The sequence below is a fragment of the Paramormyrops kingsleyae genome, chromosome 6, assembly GCF_048594095.1.
Source record: "Paramormyrops kingsleyae isolate MSU_618 chromosome 6, PKINGS_0.4, whole genome shotgun sequence".
NCBI classification, from domain to species: Eukaryota; Metazoa; Chordata; class Actinopteri; order Osteoglossiformes; family Mormyridae; genus Paramormyrops; species Paramormyrops kingsleyae.
Genome location: NC_132802.1, coordinates 1761345 through 1780529, shown reverse-complemented (window position 1 = coordinate 1780529; position 19185 = coordinate 1761345). Strand labels below are relative to the sequence as shown.

The 19185-nt window shown below is 44.6% G+C and overlaps 2 protein-coding genes across 18 annotated transcripts in view; both read right to left on the bottom strand.

The window, feature by feature from the left end:
• Nucleotides 1-806: 806 nt before the first annotated feature.
• On the bottom strand, nt 807-11408 carry pgd (phosphogluconate dehydrogenase). The gene is made up of 13 exons (XM_023793690.2): nt 11257-11408; nt 10383-10458; nt 8531-8710; nt 8298-8363; nt 7638-7756; nt 7430-7499; nt 7207-7341; nt 6625-6814; nt 4537-4667; nt 4175-4308; nt 3039-3138; nt 2524-2646; nt 807-1088 (listed from the first exon to the last, which is right to left on the bottom strand). The coding sequence occupies exons 1-13, from the start codon at nt 11262-11264 to the stop codon at nt 969-971; spliced, it is 1452 nt and encodes a 483-aa protein (XP_023649458.2). The 5' UTR covers nt 11265-11408; the 3' UTR covers nt 807-968.
• Nucleotides 11409-13993: 2585 nt separating this feature from the next.
• kif1b (kinesin family member 1B) overlaps nt 13994-19185 on the bottom strand; it is a 75379-nt gene continuing 70187 nt past the window's right edge. For all 17 annotated transcript variants that reach the window (XM_072713335.1, XM_072713336.1, XM_072713340.1 and 14 more), the window contains 3 exons: nt 18855-19047; nt 18406-18524; nt 13994-17486 (listed from right to left, as the gene is read on the bottom strand). In XM_072713335.1, coding sequence (XP_072569436.1) covers nt 17444-17486; nt 18406-18524; nt 18855-19047 — 355 coding nt within the window. In that variant the 3' untranslated portion in view covers nt 13994-17443. The remainder of the gene's footprint in view (nt 17487-18405; nt 18525-18854; nt 19048-19185) is intronic.

Sequence of the window (19185 nt, the reverse complement as noted above, 5' to 3'; positions counted from 1 at the left end):
GATAGATACCAGAGCCAGGCGAGGTTCATCAGAAGCCGGGTAGGATAGAAAACCTACTGGATAGTAGCTCTCCAGGACCGGAGTTGGAGACCCCTGATCTAAATTCTCATTTAGAAAGTAGGTCAGGTTAGGAGTGAAGATAGTTAATAGGAAAGGACATTTGAGCTTGTTAGTGTCCTGCTTGCAACAGAGCCACTATAACTAATCCTGACACCTATGATAATGTGAGTGATGAGCCTACAGGGAGTCATGTGACTCAGCCTCTGCTTGTGATTGGAAGGTCGCCAGTTCAAGCCCTGGTTCAGCATAATCACATGTCTATGGGCCCTTAACCCCCAGCCCCATGGGTACCGCTATGGTTGGGGGGGGCACCCTTCACTGCCAGGCTTGTTCTCAGCTATATCTGTGGAGATCAAGCTGGGGTAGGCAGAAAGGGAATTTCAATAAAGTATCTTCATTTCACAAAATGATACACAAGAATAGGCATTTAAGCTGCTGTGCTCGTTTTGGGGGAAAAAAAATTGCTGAATGAAAGCTAAACGATTGAGTGACTATGCGTCCTAGCTCATCTCCTGCAGAGCTGTTGCAGCAACGTAGTTCATTCTTGCATATTAATCCTGCTTCCACCGCTGGTGATGGTGAAAACTCAAGCTCACTTGATCTTTGTAAAGCACAGGTGCGGGTTACAAAGTAACCAATTTTTGTGACAACGATTCCTTCCTGCTATCTATGGCACAAGGCAGGGGAACATCCACTGCAGACACCTCAACACCGCCCTGTCTAATATAACACAGGGAATTCATTCATTAGATTAATTCTTTATTTACTGCTAGTTCACATCGGCATAAATAGGTAACACTTGCGAGAGCTGATTGCTAGAAAAGTGTTCAGTCACTTTCTACCCAGAAAAGGCTTCTTCCCTGACTTCTGCTTTCGGAATGTGAGATATGCTGTGGGGAGGGGGGGCACTAAGCGTTGTAAGAGGAGGAGGAGACATTGCCCCCGTGACCCGTCCAGTTGGTGTGGATGAATTTGCCGGGGCTGGGTAGTAGCTCGTAGGTGTGCGCGCCGAAGTAGTCTCTCTGAGCCTGAGGGGACACGAGGGTAACAAGCATGAAACAATGTGCCCTGCATGGTCACCGCAAGACCGTCAGCAAATGTTACACTTTATAAGAGGCTATGGGCTCCACTATGACTTTGACCAGAGCCAGTGTCTAGAGGGATGGATGATTTTTACCACTACATTTTACCCTGTACAAGTCAAATTTTATGGCTCACTACAAAATCTATATAATGAAAACATGTAACAGCTTAGTTATTCACTGTGACAGCCCAATATCGCATGTAATGTGCAAAGCCACAGGATATAGATCAAAATAAATCACAAATACAAAATAACACAAGTGGTGGGTGATACGACGAAGACCGGGATTAGCCGCAACTATATCCACGATAATCGTTTGCGTTATCGCAAGAATCACGATACCACACTTAACACATGACAGCATGGCGGATGGGGAAGAACAATCATTCCAGCTGAAGCTAAGTAGGTTTGGTCCTGGCCAGTACTTGGATGGGAGACCAACTAGGAAAATTGGGTTGAGGTGTATAGACTTTGAGGCCAACAGGTTAGTCTATCCCGTGGTCTGTGTGGATAACAGTGCAGTGTTGGGGACACAGTCCTGTAAAAAATGGTGCCGTCCTTCGGAGGAGACGTAAAACAGAGGTCCTGACCCTCTGAGGTCATAAAAGATCCCTGAAAGGGTTGGGGTGGTACCCTGATGGCCAGGCTAAAATTGCCCACTGTGCCCCTATCAAATCTGGCCACCTAATCACCCCCCTATATCTAACTGGTGAATTCTCTCCTGCCCCTTCACCACCTTAGCTACTGTGTGGTCAGCGTACTGTGGCAGAATGGCTGCCATCGCATCATCCAGGTGGGGGCTATGCAATGGTGGTGGGTGAAGTGGCTCCCCAGTGATTCTGTAAAGCAGGGTTTCTCAACCCAGTCCTCGGGGACCACCAGACGGTCCATGTTTTTGCTCTCTCCCAATTCCCTGCCAATTGGGAGAGAGCAAAAACGTGGACCGTCTGGTGGTCCCCGAGGACTGGGTTGAGAAACCTTGCTGTAAAGCACTTTGGGTGTTTGAAAAAGCACTATACAAGTAACATTCATCATTCAAGAACTGGTTATTAAAAAATGGTTACACTTCAGCTACGTGAAAATGGTTTGGATTTGTGAAACCCAATTTGGCCCGAACTACTGTGATTTTTAAACTAAGATACTGTTCGTACACAGGTGAAACGTCGGCACCCCAAACATGCCACATAATTAAAGTTTATTATGATGTTACAAGAAGTGTTTCTTGTAAGGACAAAGTTGCTGAACCTTACTACACAAAATTTGGTCATTTCTAAACAAAAAAGAACACTGATCCATATCGTGGATCATGAGTCTAACCAAACATTTTGTGCTGTGACATTTGAGCTGTTTTGCCCGCCCATGTGCCCACAGATCCTTACCTGTAGCAGGTTGGCTGGGAGGACGGCATGTCTGTACCCATCATAGAAGGAGAGCGCAGTGCTGAAGCAGGGCATGGGGATCCCCAGCTGGACCCCAGTGCTCACCACCCGCCGCCAGGAGTCCTTGCCATGGGAAAAGCAGCCAATCAGCACTGAGGACCCCATGTGCACCATGTGATCTATGTGCTACGCTAAAAGGCTGCTGCACTTTAAGAGTGAAATTTAACTGTCCAGTTAAACAGCATTGCAGTTCTATTCAGCAGGTGCACTGAGACATTCTCAGCCTGATGCCTTGTGAAGAGGACTTCATCACTGTGAAACACCATCTACATGTTACTATTAAAACTGATATTCTTGCAGCACATTATCATAATACACCTAATGAAGATGCTTTTCATAACATTTGAAACACTGAGAGTGAGGATTTTCCAAAGTCACATGTCCAGAACAGCTGCACCCATCTGCTCTAATGGTCAAGCCCAGAAGCAAAGCCGTAATGATGGAACTTCCTGTACCTGGCAGTCCTGAACGGCATTGCTGAAGAACTTGTCCAGCAGAAGACTCTGGAGCTCACTGTCCCTGTCAAAGGCCTCCTTAATCTTCCCCAGGAACACACTGTCATGAGCGACAGAGGAAGCCATCAGCCCATACACTCATGCGGGGATTGCTCAACACTGGGTCAGTTTGTGCAAAAGCCGTTTCTTCATTCTGGGCTGCTGCAGTCTTCCCGCAAACCTTATCTTCACTTCCTTAACGCTTGCACTGATCGCAGCATTGCACAATTCAACAGCCACAAAATAAATAGAGCCTGTAGAAGTTCAGTTACAGCAGCAATGATTCACCTTATTTGATTATATCACCAAAAAAAAAAAAAAAACGATTGAGTGACTATGAAACCAATACCAAATGAAATAACAAATCTCATAATCTAGCTAATGCAAGATTAACTACTGGAAGGTTCTTCAGTTTTGCTTTTACTTTCCGGATTATATCAGAATATCAGGAAAATATCAAAGCTTTACACTGGAGAGTAACATTATTGATCTTCACCAAAATTCTTCCTTGGAGCAGGTGGGGGGGGGGGGCAGTGGTTGACAGTCTACCCTGCAATTCCAAAAACTGGTCTTATGTACACAATGTAACATGGCGCTATATAAATGCATTTTGCCCCCGTGTGGGATTAATGTGTTGTCAACAGACCCAAAATAGGAGGAAGTAATGAGCATGTGCATCCGCTGTGTGAGTCACTGGATTCTGGAGAAGCTCTACAAAGATCTAAAGTATTATAAATGACTATAACATCACAGTCCAAAAACCTCAGTAGAGTCAGAATCAGCCTGGTTCACATGTTTCTGGCCTTTTAGTTGGCAGGAAGCAGACAATGCATGTTGGTATTTACATCTTTGTGGGGACTCTCCATTCATTTATATGTGAAAACCCCTAATCCTAAGTATGCCAATCTTAACCTGGACTCAGCCCTAACCTTAACCATAAATAACCAAACAAAATACCAGTCTTCTTAGTTTTTTGATTGCAGTTACAGACTTATGAACTGAAAAATGTCCCCACAAAGTACAGGGTTTCATCACATTGTGGGGATATCCGGTCCCCACACAGTAACGATCACAAAGACACAGAGTCTCAGACTGACCTTCGGATGATGCAGCCTCCTCGCCACATGAGGGCGATAGCCCCATAGCTGAGAGTCCATCCAAACTCCTTGGCTGCCTGTCGGAGTAGCATGAAGCCCTGAGCATAGGAGATGATCTTGGAGGCATAGAGCGCCTGGGGGAAAACGTGAAAGAAACGCCTATTAAAATCGCGCCGCCTACCGTTGTTATCAAGAATGACGTTATTAAAGTGACAGGAATCGCATCATGCAGTTTTATCGTACTCCACTGTCCGCAGTACGGCGGCGGCCATGATGGGCACCTTCACAGTGATGCTGTAATGTTCATCACCAAACACAAGCTTAATGATTAGTCTGACAAGCATTCCTGTGGGGACACTCACTTTTCTTATGTCCTCCAAAAAGGTAGCCTTCTTCCCCTGGAATTTAGCACCCGGGGGTCCCTGCAGCTTCCTGCTGGCCTCCACACGCTCATCCTTCAGAGAGGACAGGCACCTGGCGAAGACAGCCTCACCTGGGGGGGGGGGCACCTCACTTAAGACCCTCAGTACATATTCAATCTGCATGTACGGTGTGCAAATGGAGCCTGTGTCTAAGCCGGACATCTGGGAGCAGGGTGGGACGTAGAGGAGGGGAAGCAGTTCCACCTATTAACCTCCAAACTGTCCTTCTGTCATTTCCTTCTATGGTGTGAAATGTGCTACCATGCTAGATCAGGACCAGTGGAAACACACAAACCTGAAGCAAACATTACACCCCCCCAACGACGCGGAACATGTCGGCAGGCAGTTCCCCGCCCCTCTGCACAAAGACACTGCATGGCCTTAAGACACCGACACAGTGCCAACAACCTGTCAGGCTTAGAGATTAATTAAAAGCCAACCCTGCCATTGTAAAAAGAGGGCTTGGCCATTTACCCATCCACGACAAGCATGACGAAAAAAAATCAAGGGAAAGTAGATCTGTCTGGAGCCGCACAAATAGGCAAAGAGAAACTCATGAAAAGACAGGCATGGCCAGTCATGATGAACTAAGCAAATTTTTCCGCCACGGAACCCCTCCCTCTCTCCCGGGGCCAGTACACTGCACCCCCACACTCCGTTTTATTCAGTAATAATGCAGCCTGTTGTTCCAGGTGGTTCTCGCTTTGCCAGCATTCAAGCGTTTTTCTGCCAATCGCAGCTTGAGCTGAGAGGGAGGGAGGGATGGATGGATGGACAGACAAACACCTCGAGCAGATTAATGCACTGTGGACAGGTAATGGTCAAGGGCAACAACTGCAATGGAGGGAATAGGTCTACTGGTGCCAAGCCATTACTTTTTATTCAGCTGGATATTGTGACTGACGCAAGACCAGTTTATGGGCATAGCTACTGGTAAAACAACGTTCAGGTCACAAGGATAAATTAGTTAAATGCTACTTATTCACTTTATATTACCACTGTCACTGTGCAGTTCCTTCTGCACAGTCTGAAGTTAAATCGGGTGGAATAAGCAACAAAGTCATTTTATCTCTATGCCAAACTTTCAGTTCTGTCAGATTGTTGCTCATTGTCGTTTGGGAAGCGCACTTGTATTTGAAAGATTACAGGTTCGAATTCCCAACCAGCAAGGTACCGCCCCCAAGCACTGCTCCCCGGGCGCTGAATTAGCTGCCCCCGCTATGTCACGACGTCACATATGGGTTAAATGCAGAAGATACAATTCATTGTTGTGCACTGTGTGCTGTGGTGTGTCAACAATGACCACTGATCACTAAATTCTAATTCTGCAAACAATCTGAGCTGTGCGGTCAAGCCTGCTTTCACAAGGAGAATTTCTGACTGACGGGCACTTTGGCAAAATGTGTCCTATCAGTCAGGAGGTCACAGGTGCTGGCTGCCCTGTCCTGGGGTGACCTAGGTGTCTGTTCCAGACAGGCCATTCACACACCCTCCCCCTCATGTCACCTCCGGTCAAACGTGTATTTTCAGGAAAAACACACATTCTATCACCTTGCCGTGGTCTTACGAGACTGATGCAAACTCAGACCAATGTGCAAAAACAGAAGCATAAAATGTTACCAAATTTCCACAAGAAACATTGCAAAACAGAATAGAACTTGCTAAATATGCTTCATTTTAACAATTTGAAATGCATATACCCTGGGAATAATACAATTCTGAGAAAAATGTCTGTGCAACTCATTTAAAAAATATTTACAGACCAATATTTGATTGAAACGATTTTAAGAGTAGATTTAGACTAAGACATTCTCCTCACTAATTTAACAATGAGATCACCAGCTAGCAAACGGGGACATCCACAGAATTCAGAATAAGAGGTTAGATCTCTGTCTTGGGTTGTTTTCAGCAATTTAGTACCTAAAGTTGTGCAATTAGTCTGGGTGATTCCTCATACACAGGAATCGCCATGTTCTGAATGCGGAAGGTTCAGTTAAATTCACACAGATGTGTGGTACAGAAAGTTACCTATCAGGGTGACTGGCGTTCCGTATTCCAGAGCGGAAATGGCCGTCCACTTTCCTGTGCCCTTCTGCCCAGCGCTGTCTCTGATCTTGGGGAGCAGGTGAGCTCCGTCAGAGTCTCGGTACTTCAGGATGTCGGCCGTGATCTCAATCAGGAAGGAGTCCAGCTCTGTCTTGTTCCAATCGCTGAAGACCTGTGGCAACGGGAAGCAGAGAAGCACCTCAGCCCTAAGGCGCTTTCACCCCGAAATCTGAGCAATATGAGCTGAAGATGAATACGAATATATGCTGCTGTGAAAAAGTAAGTACACCCCTTGAAAAACAATACTTTTCGAACATATTTGCACAAATATTTCATCTTCATTAGAACACCTTTGATTCATTGCAATTTTAACTTCAAAATCATTTATTCAACAAAATTTTACAGAAATGTGACTTTTCTTTTTGCATCCTTGTCAAAAGCTTCACCCCTGTCCCTGACAGACTGAACTATTGGCAAGTAGGAAAAAAAGTTTCAGCTTTTGTGCATTTCCTACTTTGAATAAGAGACCCAGGTCCTACTGAGAAGCTGCTGGGAAAGGCTCACCTGGGCCATCTCATCGTGGTCCATGCTCAGCACGTCCTTCATCAGGTGGTATGCCTCGCAGATAAGCTGCATGTCCCCATACTCAATCCCGTTGTGGACCATCTTCACAAAGTGGCCTGCGCCCTCGTCCCCCACCTGCCCGGCAGTGGTGAGGAGTGAGGGGCGCAGATTCTATCTCAGGGTTAAGTCCAGCAGGACGGATCAGCCTCAGGGAGAAACTCACCCAGTCACAACAAGGCTCTCCTGTTCCAACCTTGGCAGCGATGCTCTGGAAGATGTCTTTAATGTGAGGCCTGGGGATGAGAGATGGGGAAAACATCACAGCTTAGGAAAATGAAAATAAAATTGGTTTAATTCTCTTGAACGTTAACTCATTCTGACTGGTCCAAGGGTTTTGACTTCACCAAGGAATTGAGACTTGAGCGACTCACCAGGCCTCCTTGTGCCCCCCCGGCATGAGGGAGGGTCCGTAGCGGGCCCCGTCCTCGCCCCCGCTCACCCCACTGCCCACAAACAGCAGGTTCTTTTCCTTCAGGCTCTTACAGCGCCTCTGTGTGGACAAACCATTTCATCGCTGTTAGCCACTTGTGTTACATACAGCGTTACACCTAAACCAGGGTTATTCAAAGCACGGTCCTCAAAGTCCGAACACTGCTGGTTTTCCAGCCTTCCTTCACCTGTCAGTCAGGCGTGAAGCTTCTGACCAATCAGAATCAGCAATTATTAAACAACTACCTGGGAGAACTGAAAACAAGGCCTGGATTGGACCTAAACAAAAGCTGCTAGCTCTCAGGGTCTCAGTTGAGAGGGACACAGACACTCAAACCGGAAACACTCACAAACTGCCAGGTTTCTACACAAAGCAACACCAAATCTAACGGCAAGTACATCTACCCATTCTATAGAAATGCACATTTTAACACAGAAATTCAAGTTTGGTACAATTTCTGCAGGGTAACAGAAGCAAAGCCTGCAGAGACCCCTAAAGACCAACATGTTGCCACATGCAGGGAGCTTCTCATAACTGCGGATCATTCCGCCGAGGCCCCATCCCCACAGCCTTGCTGACTCGTGTACAACCCAGAACTCACAGTGGTGTCTCTGTACTCAGAGTTGCCCCCATCAATGATGATGTCCCCAGGGGAAAGCAGAGGAGCCTGAAACAACAATACAGAGCGATGAGCACAGAGAGAATCATTTGATAACACACTGAAAGAGGGACATCAGACTGCTTGCTTTTCTACTGCCGAGCTCCTCTGCAGCTGAAATAAAGCGTGACCCGCCATCGGACTCATTCTGGCCTCCCCTTTCCCCTCTTCCTCACCAGTTTGTCGATGAAGTCATCCACGGCCTGGCCAGCCTTCACCAGGAGCACAATCCTCCGTGGCTTCTTCAGCTTCGACACCATGTCCTCCAGGGACTCTGCGCCCACCACCTTGGTGCCTTTGGCCTCATTCTGCAGGAAGTCGTGAACCTTGGACACTGTCCTGTTGTAGGCACAGACCTGAAGGGGGGGGGGGGGGGGGCAGAACGTGAGATGACAGAGGACAGCAAAAAAAATAAATAAAAAATCCACTGTACTTTAGCATCCAGGCTGCACTAACAGTCTGGGAAGAACATCCATGCCTTTTCTGGTTCCATTCTTCCATCCTTAAAGTTCTCCAGTTCTTTAAAATAAACAGTGCAGATCACTTCACCCCAAAGCTCATTGAGTTTAGAGGCTCAGCTCCAGCTCCAGTCACGGCATTCTCTGAGGGGCGTTTGTTTTTAGGATAAACTTTTTAAATTCTTATAGCCAATCTGATAAGCTGCCATTCAACCAGCGTTGAGGCAGAGCAAGTTCATGACCGGACTGCCAGTCCCCTCCGAGCCCCTCTGTGGACCCGGGCAGAGATGTATAGTAACGAAGTAGAACTACTTCACTACTGTACTTAAGTACTAAAAGGCCGTATCTGTACTCTACTGGAGTATTGTTTTTTTCTCCTACTTCCACTTTTACTTCAGTACATATTTTCGATGAGTTTAATACTTTTACTCCGATAGATTTTTTATGTGCTGCATCGTTACTCGTTACAATTATAAAAATGTTACGAACCATTCCAAACCCACATTATCACTGCCAGAGCAGTATATGGCTCTGTCACAGGTTTGAATAAGCTGGCTCATCATTGAGCGAATCAGACGATCAAAGAAGACAGCGCTGCCTGCCTGCATTGAGAGCACTTTAGTTTGTTTTCGACATGGAAAACCCAGAAATTCCACCTTCAACTCCTTCACTTTCAACTGATCGTGGCGATGACAAAGACCAGCCGTGACCCTATTTAGAGTCCATGTTAGCATTTGTCGGAGTGAAAGACAATTCATATAGAATGAAGTGCTTACTCTGCCTCCCGAAAGATTGCGAAATAATGGCCTTCAGAAATTCACCGTCGAATTTGAAGAAACATATCAAGGTAAGTTAAAAATAATATAACACACAAAACACAGCAGTTTGAGCTATCCCTAAGCGCTAGATAAGTTAACTAACATTAGGTACGCGCGGTTCATAACATGCTGCGATGTTCACTTAACTAGCTGGCTATCATAAAGGCTGTCACGCTGAATGGTGTTTTTGATATATATATATATGATGTCTTTTGACTGCTTTCTTTAATAACTGCATAACACAATACTTGTACTTTTACTTTCAGTATTTGAGTAGTAAATTTTAAAATAAACTACTTGCAATACTTAAGTACAAAAAATGTTGAATACTTTAGTACTTCCACTTAAGTATGGTGCTTAAAGAGCACTTCGACTTCTACTCAAGTCACTTTTTTGATAGAGCACTTGTACTTTTACTCAAGTCTGGGTCTCTAGTACTTTATACATCTCTGGACCCGGGCCACATATTTAAGGCATTAAGATACAAAAAAGAAAATGTGAGGAATAAATTAGTGTTCTGCCTTCTTTTTGTTGGTTTGAAGGCAGGTTATGTCACCTTGGATTTTATCCAAAGCAACTTATGAAAGTTTAACTTTTCTTCCAGTGCTACTCTGACTGAATGAGCAGCAATAAGCACCTTCCTGAAGGATCCAGCAGCGGAGCTCCTTATAGGGCATCAATCTGCAACCTTCTGGTTACAGACCAACATGCCTAACCACTCAGCTACCGGCGTCCAGGTAACCAGTACTTACCACAAAGCCATGGTCATTCATGTTTAAGATCAGATTCTGCCCCATCACTGCCAAGCCAATAAGAGCGATGTCTGCTCTGCAAGAACACAAAGTCACCGGCCGTCAACTCGGCTTAACGACTAAGAAAATCTGAAAACATTCTTATTGGTGTTTGTGTGGTATTAAAGGTGTAGAGGATAAATGAGTAACTGATTAAACATAACATCGTTTCTCAGCAAATACGATTACACTTCGAGGGAACAATCAGGTGAGATAAACTGATAGGTTCAAACCTGAAAACCTGAAAAACTTAACTTACAGTTATTCTAAGAATTCATTACGAGTAAACAAACATTGTAATACACATTTCTACAGATTCACACGTGTTTTGTCGTTCTTTTACAACTATACGATTAACAGAGCTGAACTGACATTCATAGCAATTTCCCTGTATGGGTGTTGTTTTATATGCTGCCGGACAGACGGTGAAAGACCGTGATTATATGCAGCCAATTTCCCCCATTGTGAATATGCTGCAGATGTAATCTAAGTAGCAAGTAGAGCAAAGCAACGTGAAGGAAGCAACTAGTGCGACCAATTACATTAGATTATAAGCCAAGATCCATAAAAACCTGCTCTGCTGATTGTGACAATCAAAAAAGTCATAGTTTTAAAACAGGAATGAGGATATTTTACACTTGTGCAAGGGAATTATATGGCTATTAAATGAAAGGAGACATAGGACTATAAACATCATTTGACCGATCAGACTTTTATCGTGAACCTGATTAGTTTCTCTCTTCACATATGCGATTTCATATGAACTTTAACTCTTCTTCTTCACGAATACTTAATGGCAAACTCAACAATACTGAGGGAGGGAACGAATACTCACTCTGCCATGATTAGAAGTGAGTAAGATCAGCGTGTTCCGAAGCCGAGTTTCGCCCGATCAGCCGTGAGTATGTGAGCGCAGTTCCGGGTTGCCTACGCACCGTCAGCCTCCCACCGCAGCCGCTAACATTCTTCGGTCACATGACGTAGAGGAGAAAAATCCCTTCCCCCGTTATGTGATTGGTCGCTCACTCTGAGCCGAGAAATCATCGAATGTTATTGGTGCGACCGCGCTGTCATTCTCAAATCTGGCGGGTTCCGCCCACAAAGTCAGGAAGACCAAACAAATTGAACTGTTGACACTTTGCCTGTCTATATTTTTACTTTAAAATAAATGTAGCGAATTTATACTTTTTATATATTTTCTCCTAAAATGTATTTTTGATCAGTAAATATACCATCATTGCTATTGGGACTCAGATTGATGTTGCGACGTAATGAAAACGTATGTGTCGCGGCTAATTTGGCACGACTGATGTGCAATGAATGGGTATCTGTCTATCACAGTGGACCCTTGACTTACAAACTTAATTCATTAGCGAGGGCTGGTCGTAACTCAGTACTATTTAGGAAATAACGGAAATACCCATAATGCGTTCCGAACCTGATATCGACATGCTATATATATTATATTAGCTAGGGTGACCAGATAATCCATGTCAGGGAGGACACTTTCAGCTACTTCGGGTTTTACAAACTACTTTCAAATTGAAAGGCTCCTGTGCTTGCCGAAATAGTTCAGCTTTTCTTGTGCTTTGACTAGTTTGTTTCCTTGACTGAAAGACTCATCCAGCTGTTTCACATTAGTATTAGTGACATATGCATGATTATAGGAGACTGACCAATCAGCACACAGCAAGAGCTCAGTGATCAAGTGAAATCCAGGCCCGTTTAATTGAAATGGTAATTTACAATTCCTGTCCTAGCTCAGAGTGTCCTCCCTGACATGGATTATCTGGTCATCCTATATTAGCGAGATCGGTCACACGAAGGCCACTGTCATATTTCTGCACAATTTCCTTCTTCGTTTCGTTAGTGATTGCTTTCTTTACCTTCTCTTCCTTCCTTAGCTTCTTTGGTGCCATTTTGATAGCAATTAGCGAAATTAATTATATAAATAATAATAATAATAATAATACATTTTATTTATAACGCACTTTTCATTAACAAAATCTCAAAGTGCCACATTAAAAACAACAAAGTTAAAAATATCCATAAAATCAAAATAATATCACTACTACTAAATATGACATCTTAGCAGTTGTATGCTTTCCTAAATAAAAAAGTCTTCAAATTTGCTTTGAAAGAGTCCAGGTTCTTTGTAACTCGCAGCTGGACAGGAAGATGGTTCCATAGCTGTGGGGCAACAGAGCAAAAAGCTCGACCTCCCATGGTACACAGCTTAGTAGAGGGAACTTGAAGTAGCATACTACCTGATGACCTGAGGATGCGGTTGGAGGTTTGCAAACTCATCAAATCCTGGAGATATGAAGGTGCCAGACCATAAATACATTTATGGGTTAATAGAAGAATTTTATACTCGATCCGGGAAGATACAGGGAGCCAATGAAGAGATTTGAGGATGGGAGTAATATGTTCAAATTTCTTTACTCTCAGTAGGATTCTTGCAGCGCTGTTTTGGATGTATTGTAACTTTTGTATGTCCTTAGCAGGAATCCTACTAAACAGTCCATTACAGTAATCCAGCCTTGATGAAATAAAGGCGTGGACAAGTTTCTCTGCATCTGGGAGGGTTAAAAGAGGGCGAAGTTTGGAGATTTTTTGTAGATGGTAAAAGGATGTCTTCCACAGATGTTTTATGTGGTCGCTGAAGGTCAACTGCGGATCAAACCGTACCCCCAGATTAGTAACTGAGGAGGAGAAAGTAATAGCCTGGCCATCAAAGGAGAACTGGAGTATAGGAAATGAACTTATCTGGCGTGGGGTGCCAACAAGGAGTCCCAACAAGGAGTCCCTCAGTTTTACTGCTATTCAGCTGTAGAAAATTAATGTTCATCCAAGCCTTAATTTCCTCCAGACATGCAGTGAGGTTCAGGATGGCTTCTGAGGGGTTTGGGGCAGTTTTAATGTATAGCTGCGTGTCATCAGCATAAAAATGAAAGGACAGCCCATGTCTGGTTATGACGTGCCCAAGAGGTAGCATATAGATGGTAAAAAGTATAGGACCAAGAACTGACCCTTGCGGAACACCACATGTGACATTGGACAGTCTAGATGTACATCCTCCCATACAGATGAATAAAGCACTGCACTGACCGAAATGACGCCCACAAACAGGTGTATCTGGGCTCAGATTGATGCTTTTGGGCGCCTCTCGGCTCTTTGTTCACAAAAGCACAAGCGGATACACGTTTTGGCCTCGACCGGTGTTCTGACGAGTTGAGCTATCTATCGAGACGTGCTATCGAGCCTTTCTGCGCATGTGCAGTTCCACCGTCTTGGGATAAGGGATAGGTTTTAGGGGTTAGGGTAAGGGGTTTTTTTTTGGGGGGGGGGGGCTATCGATTAGCACTACGGTAGCCCAAATCGACAAAGTAGCTCAACTCGTAAGAACACCGGTATTCGGGTCGTAACTCAAGACTGGTCGTAAGTCAAAGCTAAAATTTTGGTCGTAACCCAAGTTGTTCGTATGTCAGACCGCTCGTAACTCGAGGGATCACTGTATAATGACATTACGCTGTTAATGAAGGATAATAATAAAAAGACAAAACCACACATTATTATTATTCTGCTAATGCACTGCATGTACTTTTATTGTTACCTCATTCACTAAACAGTTCGATGGTGCAAGATTACCATACACAGAATTAAGATATCTGCATTACACGTCTAGGCTATACAGCGAATGGATTATAATTATTACAAATACATGAAACATATTTACATTTTAATTCAAGCCCCATACAACACATATATTTACAGAAGTATGAAAATGAAGCTGGTCTAACAATATACAGTGTTAACACCTTTGTTGTCTTGTCTTGAAGCAGAGGGTAATGGTCTTGGTTTTTCCTTTAATTTTAAACTAAACCTTCCCTTAGAGAGGACAGTTCCGAGTTAGTTTGGTTTTCATAAAGCACAGAAAGAAGTCATCAGGATGAGGAACAAGGAGGAGCTGCGTTTTTTTGTACGCCTCAGTCATACCTCATCTTATCTTAAAGTTACAGCCTATGTATTAAAAAGAAACAAACCTAACATAGGCCTGAGTCGACAATGTGATGCTATGGTGAGGAGCTAGGCTAACATTTTACGTGTTCGGATGTTCGGGTTCTGGTGACAACTGAGCTCTTAAAACATCCTTAAACCCCCCCCCACCCCCCCACTTCTGGAAACAGGAGGCACAGAAATGATCCCGGCTCCCGATTAAATGCCCCTGAAGATTATACAGTTTTTGTCATTGTACTATAGATGTCAAACTATATAAAGAAAAAAGAGCAGACAACACCTTTACAATACATTCAGCATCCTTCAGTTTCCCGCTACGTGCCGCGCGTCTTCCCGTATCCAGCTACGTGCCGCGCGTCTTCCCGTATCCAGCTACGTGCCGCGCGTCTTCCCGTATCCAGCTACGTGCCGCGCGTCTTCCCACTCCCGTCTTCAGGTTAGTCGCCTCGCTCCTCACCTTATGTGCCTAAATTACTCAAACCCATTTATTTTGTGCAAAAGGCTGCAAACTAATATATACATAGGAATAAAAATAAACAGTTAAAGCAATTTATAATCCATATCTACCCCTGTAGATTAGTAAACAAGTGACTCAAAGAAAACCTTTGCTCAGACAATTATTAATGCCCTTTTCCTCCAAATCCCATACTTAGTTTTCATAAACAGAGGAGAAACAACCAACAGTTTAACCGGAATAGATAGCCTGTTAAAAAAAAAAAAGTGCTTTTCTTTGGAGCGATCAGAATTCCTTGTAAGCATTGTTGTAGGCTGCTTAAAATACATGAAAATAAATCATACCCTGTTTAAAACCACCTTCTTTTGTGATTTTGAGGCTGGCTGACCTCAGTCACTGTAACATTTTTGAAAATCTCTTCGAGAGCTAGACACCTAGAATGGTTATAATAAACGATAATGATTTAATTAAACGACTGCCATTTTGATTGGTCCTCTGTGATGGAACAAATGGGGTGTAAAGTCAGCTTAGCCCATCCTGGGTAAAACTGACCAGTGGCACTCTTCCCTGAGACCGTATGCTTTCAGTATGAGGACACCTGTGGGGGGGCAGGCTGCTGGTTGGTTGGCCAGAGCACTGAACCCCCCTGTCCGTCACACTGGTTCAGTGCAGTTACAGCAGCCTGACATCCAGGAAGGGAGCTTCCCAATCTAACCCCGTACTTCAACCCAAATTTGCAGGCAGCGCCAAAATGAGCAAAGATTTTCAAAAATAAAAATATATCAGAGCAGTTTATCACTCTCTTCCCTGTGTGATTTAGTGTATTAAAGTATCGAAGTATTAAGACTGTAACATTCATTCACAAGTGTCTGAAAAATCATTACAGCATTTCAGCAACTCGAACCTTAAACCGTCATGTCCGCTAATGATCTTACAGGTGAAACAGACACGTGAAGCTTGAGAGAATGGAATGGCTGCTTTTTCCCATCTGTCCTCCTCCACAGAGATTCTTTTCACATCATTTTCAAATCCCGTTAGGGAAGAACACCGCTATACTACTATACTGCATTTAAAAAAAAAAACACCAACAAAGAGAATGGTAGTATAGTACTGGCATGAGTACCATCAGAGAGGACAGGGCTCTGGGTCTTTTCATTAGCCTGAATATTACTCTCGTAGGATATCCCAAAGCTCATGGGTTCATAATGAGCGCCAGTGATGCAGCCACAGAGATGAGGGATATCGAATCAGACTTCATTTCCCCAGGTGTCCTTGAGCCATTCTATTTGAGGTGGTTTTTATTTTTTTTGGTTCTGATTTTATGGACAAGATGGGGAGGGCCAGCACATCTGTTCCGGAATTTGTAACATTATTCTGATCCTGCACTCAAGCATTACAGAAAAAAACTTCAAAAATAAGATTTTGCCCTGTATAATTAAGTAGAGAAGCCTGTTAGGTTTACGTACAAATGACATTCTGTTCATACAGAAGATGCACTTTCTGACCTGTCAGTTTGGTGCTTGAGCATTTCGTCCAGGATGCAGCAGCTAAAATCACTTCAGGAAATACAATAGCAGCACTAGTTCACTGTGGCACTGTCACTCTCTGCCAGGCGTTAAAATCCCCACCTGCACATGCACCTGAGCGATCACACCTGTGTGCTTTCTGGTCTTTGGAGAAGGAGTTTCCTCTCACCAAAGTAGGGCAGGGTGCAGTGCGAGGGGCAGTGAGCTGCGAGTGACTGCAGGTACTGTCCCCACACGCTGCAGACCCGACGCCTCATGGCACCTCCTCACACTGTCCTTTCACACTGTGCTTTAAACTAGTGCTACAACCATATTTCATAAAAAAAACACCACCTATCATATTTTGGAGGAGACCCTGGGCTCATCCTTAGTCACTGGATTATTAGGTTCTGCCGATTAAGGAAGGGGGAAGCCAATCAGAGCAGGCTCGGTCATTATGCCAATTATAAGCCCAGTGAACTAGCGATAAATAGTTCAGCCCAGTGCTCCTGGGGAGGGGAAGAGGCTGACACTCTTGTACTTTGCGTGTTTTTTTTTTTCCTTCCTCCCAACATTCGTTTACTTTCAGTGTTGCTTTCAGATCGGTCTTGATGGGCTATCCTCAGCCTTCACTGCTGCCGTAGCCATGCGGGCTAAGAAGAGGTCCTGACCGACGGATAAACACTAAATAAGGACGATCTTTACAGATGAATAATTAACAGAGGAGAGTGGAGAAAGAGAGAAGTCGTTTCTGAAGAATCGTGCACACACAAATAGACTGTATTACAACATGCCTCTAGCAGAAGGGTTAGGTATGACAGAATGGAAAGACGGTACAGATTCAAAGGAAAAAAACAGAAAAGGCTGAGAGAGAGATAGAGAGGGGGTTCAAGAACTCAAACGGAAGCTGGACAAGGGATTTAAGCCACAGGTCTACGTACAAGAGAAAACCGCCAAAAAATCACAATAATTAATAAGTGGTAACACTTGGTACGCTGAAAGCTTAGTCAGAGGAACGTCATCTTCCACAGACTGGACAGCTTTCACTTCTTCAGCAGTCCGGAACGTCTTCTTGCCAACTTTGACCTGTCAAACAGCAGCAAGACATCTGCATGAGGCAGACTGACACATCACCCTGTCCCATACAGCCACGGTCTTACTCTGAAACATCGTTCTGTGTAAGTGAACCAACTCAGCTTACCAAACGATAGTTACTCAGATAAGTATCAATCTAACCCAAAAAGAATCAATGCATATGTAACACTCATTCATGTGCAGTTCAGCGAAATCTATAGAATACAAGAGTTACAAGAAAGCACTTGAATGAAATTAAACTATAATATATATATGACTGTGGATATGTAAGTGACTGCCAGCACAGGGCGCTTTCAGGCTCAGGATTGACTGTACCTGATACAGTCAGTAATATGCCGTGACTGTGGATACGTAAGTGACTGCCAGCACAGGGCTCTTTCAGGCTCAGGATTGACTGTACCTGATACAGTCAGTAATATGCCGTGACTGTGGATACGTAAGTGACTGCCAGCACAGGGCTCTTTCAGGCTCAGGATTGACTGTACCTGATACAGTCAGTAATATGCCGTGACTGTGGGTACGTAAGTGACTGCCAGCACAGGGCGCTTTCAGGCTCAGGATTGACTGTACCTGATACAGTCAGTAATATGCCGTGACTGTGGATACGTAAGTGACTGCCAGCACAGGGCTCTTTCAGGCTCAGGATTGACTGTACCTGATACAGTCAGTAATATGCCGTGACTGTGGATACGTAAGTGACTGCCAGCACAGGGCTCTTTCAGGCTCAGGATTGACTGTACCTGATACAGTCAGTAATATGCCGTGACTGTGGATACGTAAGTGACTGCCAGCACAGGGCTCTTTCAGGCTCAGGATTGACTGTACCTGATACAGTCAGTAATATGCCGTGACTGTGGATACGTAAGTGACTGCCAGCACAGGGCTCTTTCAGGCTCAGGACCGGCTGTACCTAATAGTTCCCGCCAGCAGGGGGTTGAAGGCATACAACCAGTCATTCATGTCCTTGTCATTATTCGCCTGCAGGAGGATTCCTCTGTGCTTCGTGCACACGGCAAACGTGTTGGGAGTCTGAAAACCACATATCACACACAGACAGACACACAGACACAAAGGTGTGTCAGAAACTCAAGAGGAGATTGTTCTGTGATCTGCTTATTGTAACACCATGAGTAAGGATTGAGTTTTATATTCAGGTAGTTGCTAGGGGTTCCACTCCTAGAATGGGGCTGCTATCGTTCCTTTAAGATGTACTGAACCTGTATGTCTACTTGCATGAATAGGTGGTTATAAAACCACACTCTTAAAAGGAGAAGATGGATAAAAGACCTAAGCTGAACCTAAACTCTCATAAACCACAGGCAGAATATGCCAGACGCGAGGCAAGCAGAGGGAGCGCACCTTGAGCATGGCCTGCTGGTCCTCGCTGTACTCCACTTGGGCGGTGGACAGGTTGAGCACCCCTCTTTCCACGGGGTCCTTGTCGCTGTTGTAGATGAAGACGTATGGCCTGCGCACCGCCACAAAGTGCTTCACCCACGAGTTGGAGCGCGGCTCCATAAAGTTCAGGTAGCCCTTCTTGGAAACCACCGACCTGGGCGAGAGGGCAGAAACCACAGCGGTCACAGGGGTCTGGCAGCAAAGCGCCCCCTCCTGATTCACTCCTCGACAAGGCAGCCAGTGCTTTCCAGTAGGCAGATCAATGACCTAGACCACGCCTGTGGAGCATTTC